At 42.2% G+C, this 5,487-nt stretch overlaps 1 protein-coding gene across 1 annotated transcript; it reads left to right on the forward strand.

Annotated features, from left to right (window-relative positions):
- Positions 1-1,834: 1,834 nt before the first annotated feature.
- LOC108291719 (olfactory receptor 3A1) lies at positions 1,835-3,956 on the forward strand. Its single transcript, XM_017512167.2, has one exon. It carries the CDS (start codon positions 2,377-2,379, stop codon positions 3,322-3,324), a length of 948 nt encoding a protein of 315 aa, XP_017367656.1. The 5' UTR covers positions 1,835-2,376; the 3' UTR covers positions 3,325-3,956.
- Positions 3,957-5,487: the final 1,531 nt, after the last annotated feature.

The following is a 5,487-nucleotide window of genomic DNA, read 5'->3' on the forward strand; positions in this document are numbered from 1 at the left end:
TGCCTCAGTATTAATTATAGATAATTTGGAAAGTAGAGAAGAGTAGAAGGAAGAAAACAAAAACCACCTGTATTACCACTCAAACTACTACTAAGTGCTTGGTATTTCCTTCTAGTCTTGGGGTGTGTGTGTGTGTGTGTGTGTGTGTGTGTGTGTGTGCTTTTGTTAATATAAAATCATATTGTATAATTCTGCATCCTACTTTGATCATATAACCTTATAAGAATTTCCTTTAAAATGTGTTTTTGAAGTATTTTTATCGTCTTCATCAATATATACTGATGATACATAAAGAAATAAGCATTTTCTGTATTTTCTTTTCATCTTGCCACTTCTGTTTTGATAACTCTTTTCCTGCAGACAAATAGCCTTTTTCTGTCTTTCCAACATATAAACTTTTGTTTTCTATTCCTTCACATTAATTTGCTAGTGATTCTAGGACAGGTATAAAAAATAGATGTAATGGAGAGAATCCCTGTCTTGGGCCTGACTTTCGTAAGATAATTTGTTTTTCTCCATTTGGGAGTATATTGTAGTATCCTTCTATTCCTAGATAACTACAACTGGGTGAGTTTTTTTTTTTTTTTTTTTAAGAATGGATTGTGACCTATAAAATGTATGTTTTAAGTAATTGATTTGATGTATTATATAAATACATTGATGTATTAAATTATCCCTAATTTCTCACAAGAGCTATAAGTTAATAAAATTAATAAGGGTGGGTGGGTTATTTTTTTAAAATATTCTAATTATTAAAATTCTCTGTAGTTAGCTATATTAGCATTTCATTTTTATACTCATAACTAATGTTCTCTAGTGATATTTTTTCTTTGTAAAATTTTTAGATTTTAGCATTTAGATTTTAGATTTAATTTTTAGATTTTAGATTTTTTATGCTGACTTCATAAAAAGTATTGGGATTCTTATAACTTTCTCATGCTATAGGAAATTTTATATAGCACGAGAATATTCTAGTCATTAAAATTTAAACAAAGCTTTTCTCAACAGCTTTATCAGCAAAGAGATTCTTACTAGTAAAATTATTCATTTCATTTTTAATTGACAAATAATTTTATACATTCATGGAGTATAGTGAGATGTTTTGATATGTGCACATGCTCATTCATCAGTGAGTATCATTGATATAAAACCAGGTTCCCAATGAAGACTGAANGGAGTACAATGTGATTTCTAAATATATGTTTCCACTGTGGAATGATTAAATCAAGCTAACTAACAAATCTATCACTATCACATACTTTTTTGTGGGAAAATATTTAAAATATATTATTTTAGCAATTTTGTTCGATGGCAACATTCTTTTATGGAGTGAATTTTATCTGTTTTTCTTGTTTATTTATCTCTTTTTCCTTGTAGAATCCATGTTTATATGCTATGCAGGTTTGTTTGAATCCTTAAATGAAGTGAGTTTCTGCCAAACTAGATATTCACAATACGCTGTACCTTGCAAGGCTAAGACATGTTTCAGACGAGCAGGAACCTATGTTGTGATTCAGAATTGGAGGTCAATTATTTTAGCTTTTACTGGTCTGTAATGAATACAGACAGGTAACTAGAACTGTTAGAAAAAACTGTATTTTTTTCTAATTTTTGCCTCCAGTCTTATGCTTTATCTATACCCTGTGAACTTAAGTCTTCTTTTTTGCCTTTTCTCTGCCTCTTGAGTCCAGTCAGGATCACAGAAGATTGCAGCGCCGTGCTTTGCACCACACACCCATTACTGCAAACAGGGGCTTTTTGTTTTTTATTGATTACCTTCCCTAACTCACCCTTTGCTTTTAAGAGAAGTGTACTCATTTAACTCTCCTACAGCCATGGAGTTCCTCTCTCTGCTTCCTGTCACTTTCCTATTTGATCTTTACTGTTCTTGAAACCATCCAATCTAGTTTACGGATCGGGGTTGTGGATATTTACTAATTTCTTTGAAGATAGAATCTGTGTGTTTATTTTCCTGCTTGCTTTGGAAAGAGATGAATTCTTAGAAGAGAAAGTTTTGGCTGTACTCGGCCATGTTCAAAGCAGAAGTACGCTTCACTTATTTTTCCCAAGGGTTTTGTCTTTCATAATCTTTACAAACAGGTTCTTGCAGCTGGGGGGTGGGTTCAGGTAGGGAAGTCCAGAGTGGTCATGTCACCTGTTCTTACACCTGCAGATAAAGTAAACTTATTCAGGTAGACGTAGTGAAAGAGTAAATAAGTGTAGTGTGGCCTAAGGAGCAGAACCCTCCTTGCTTGTGCAAAGGGAACACAGCAGAGGGCTGGGCAAGTAGAGGAGGTCTGTTTCTTTTTTCTGAATGAATCAATTAATTGAAAGGATGGATTCTTTTCCTCCTTGGATGTTTCTTTGCAGGAACTCATGCAGCCAGAATCTGGGGCCAATGGAACGGCCATTGCTGAGTTCATCCTGCTGGGCTTGGCGGAGGCACCAGGGCTGCAACCAGTTGTCTTTCTGCTCTTCCTCTTTGCCTACCTGGTCACGGTCGGGGGCAACCTCAGCATCCTGGCAGCCATCTTGGTGGAGCCCAAACTCCACACCCCCATGTACTTCTTCCTGGGGAACCTGTCAGTGCTGGATGTTGGGTGCATCAGCGTCACTGTTCCCTCTGTATTGAGTCGTCTCTTGTCCCACAAGCGTGCAGTTCCCTACGGAGCCTGCCTTGCCCAGCTCTTCTTCTTCCATCTGTTCGTTGGAGTGGACTGCTTCCTGCTGACCGCCATGGCCTATGACCGATTCCTGGCCATCTGCCGGCCCCTCACCTACAGCACCCGCATGAGTCAGACAATCCAGAGGATGTTGGTGGCTGTGTCCTGGGTTTGTGCTTTCAGCAATGCACTGACCCACACTGTGGCCATGTCCACGCTCAACTTCTGTGGCCCCAATGTGATCCATCACTTCTACTGTGACCTCCCGCAGCTCTTCCAGCTCTCCTGCTCCAGCACCCAACTCAATGAGCTGCTGCTTTTTGCTGTGGGTTTTCTAATGGCGGGTACCCCCATGGCTCTCATTGCCATCTCCTATATCCATGTGGCAGCTGCGGTCCTGCGAATTCGCTCTGCAGAGGGCAGGAAAAAAGCCTTCTCCACGTGCGGCTCCCACCTCACTGTGGTTGCCATATTCTATGGTTCAGGTATCTTTAACTACATGCGACTAGGTTCATCCAAGCTTTCAGACAAGGACAAAGCTGTTGGGATTTTCAACACTGTCATCAACCCCATGCTGAACCCAGTCATCTACAGCCTCAGAAACCCTGATGTGCAGAGTGCCCTCTGGAGGATGCTCGTGGGGAGGCGGGCACTGGCTTGAGGAGGGCACTGGCTTGACTCTTTCTGCCTGTGTCTTTTTGTGCTAAAGGAAAAATCTTCTAGAGCCAGAAACCAGGAAAAACATGGTTCAGACCTGTTTCTATCTCCCTGGGCATAAGAAGGACTTTTTGTAGGGAACAATAGCTGTCATTTCTTAAAGCAGCCCTGCCCAGTTATAGGCAGTGGGTGTAGAGGTTCTGCCAAGCCAGCCCCTTAGACAAATTACAACTTCAGGAACTGTGTTCTCCCCTTTCTGGCTAGAGGGGAAACCTGGGAAGCTGTGAATGCTTACAGGCTCCAAGAGGGAATGACTCGCTGGTTGGATACAGCTTGGTTTCCCAGAAGCACCCCAGAAAACTTCTCCCACCCCAAAGTCATCTTTTTCCCCCAAGTTCAGGTATGCTTGGTCTGTGTATACATCATAGGTCTAGAGATTAGGATTCTTTTATTTCTCCCATCAGAACACTATAAGCAAAAATGAAACAAACAGAAACAAAAAAAAAAGTAGCTCTTTCTATTCCCATTAAACAAAGATCCCATAGCATCTCCAGGGGACCGAGGGGAAGCTGTATGATGATGTGTCCTCTAGTAATTCTGGTGCACACGAGAGCTGTGTGCAGCTCACAGACTTGCTTCTAAGTGTTCAAACTCCATTAATATATATTATATACCTTATGATACAAAAAGGAATTTTCCTCATCTTTTTTCCACGTGTTTCAAATTTTTTGAAAAGATATGAATTTATAGTCTAAGCATTATTTACATATTTCAAAATCTCCAAGACTACTCAATGCGAAATTTCCCAAACCTCTCACTCTTAGTCTCCAGGCCGCCTAGCTGAGATAATCCATAAGTGTAAATGCAAGTCACATGGTGGGGACTCGCCCGACATTTCCCTTCTCACGAGGGGAGCGTGGCTCCGACCCAGAGCATTCTCTCCACTTGCTTGCTGTTAGACCGGCCATTATTTCGCTGTATCTTCTTTTCAGCCTCCCTTTTAGGACACATTCCCCACTCCTGGCACCTCTGCTGGGCCACTGTTGTTTCCCAACTCATTTCCAAACACTTTCCTTGCACCTGTGACTTGGCTTCTCCATGATATTTTATGCGGGTCAGGGATTGAACAGATGGGGTAACATAGAGATAAAGAGAAAAGACACCGAAGAGGGAAGCAAAGCAAGATTGGAGGAGGAGAGTGGGTGGGAAATGAAGAGGAGAGATGAGGAATGTGGACAGCTGGGATAGAACGGCAAGTGGAGGGGCAGAAGGCGAAGCATGGCAGTATTAGAGAGGACCAAATGGGGCACGCAGAACGGGAAATGGGAAGGAATGGAGGAACTGGGTAAGATGCCTTGGGACTATTAAAAGATCAGAGGAAGAGAGTGGGGGATGAAATTAGTGGGTCAGACCTGAGAGGTGTGGGCTTCCCAGTCTACGCTGTCCAGGAATAACTGATTCCAGTGGCCCTGACGCCATCATCGTAGTCTGTCGTTTCCACGAAGAAGGAAGTGATTGATGTTTTAAGTTATGCTGAAGGTACGAAAAGTTAGTACAGAGAGGACTCGCTTTCTCTTTCTCTAAACAGAGGTGCCCCTAGAATGTCAGGAAGAAGGTTGGCTAGGTTAGAACACAGAAGAGAAGAATGCTGGGTATTTTCTCCAGCTACGTATCTAAAATGTCATCAAAATTTGTGGGGAACTGCCGAACTGACACACCCTGCTTTTGAGTCATGCTGGCTGACAGTGTCACAGACATCGGGAAAAGAGGTCTTTTTCTGTGTCTTACTGTGTCATCAGACAAACTTCAGGACACGAAGAGGGAGTGTCCTTCAAGGGTCAAGAAGACTGCTGGGGAGACCTGTGAGTGGCTCTCCTCTCATGTCTCTCACTCACAATGCTCTTCACCTTGAGTCAGCCGATGACTTCCTCTGGGCCTGTTCTTGACCAAAAGCACCAGGTAATATTAAGGTTCTTCCACGGCGAATGTTCTCTGAGCCTGTTAGTTTGAATGGATGGAAGGACTGTGTCTGTTTACCCTGAGAGAGCTACCACCTCTTCCACCGTCACTTCCTCTGCTGCATTTAACACCTGCAGCCAAGCGGAGCCTGCTGTTCGTCTCCAAAGGCCCCGGCGCCTCATGTCTTCCCGCTGCTATTGACTTCAAG

Source organism: Cebus imitator, unplaced genomic scaffold (genome assembly GCF_001604975.1).
Source record: "Cebus imitator isolate Cc_AM_T3 unplaced genomic scaffold, Cebus_imitator-1.0 Scaffold464, whole genome shotgun sequence".
NCBI lineage: Eukaryota > Metazoa > Chordata > Mammalia > Primates > Cebidae > Cebus > Cebus imitator.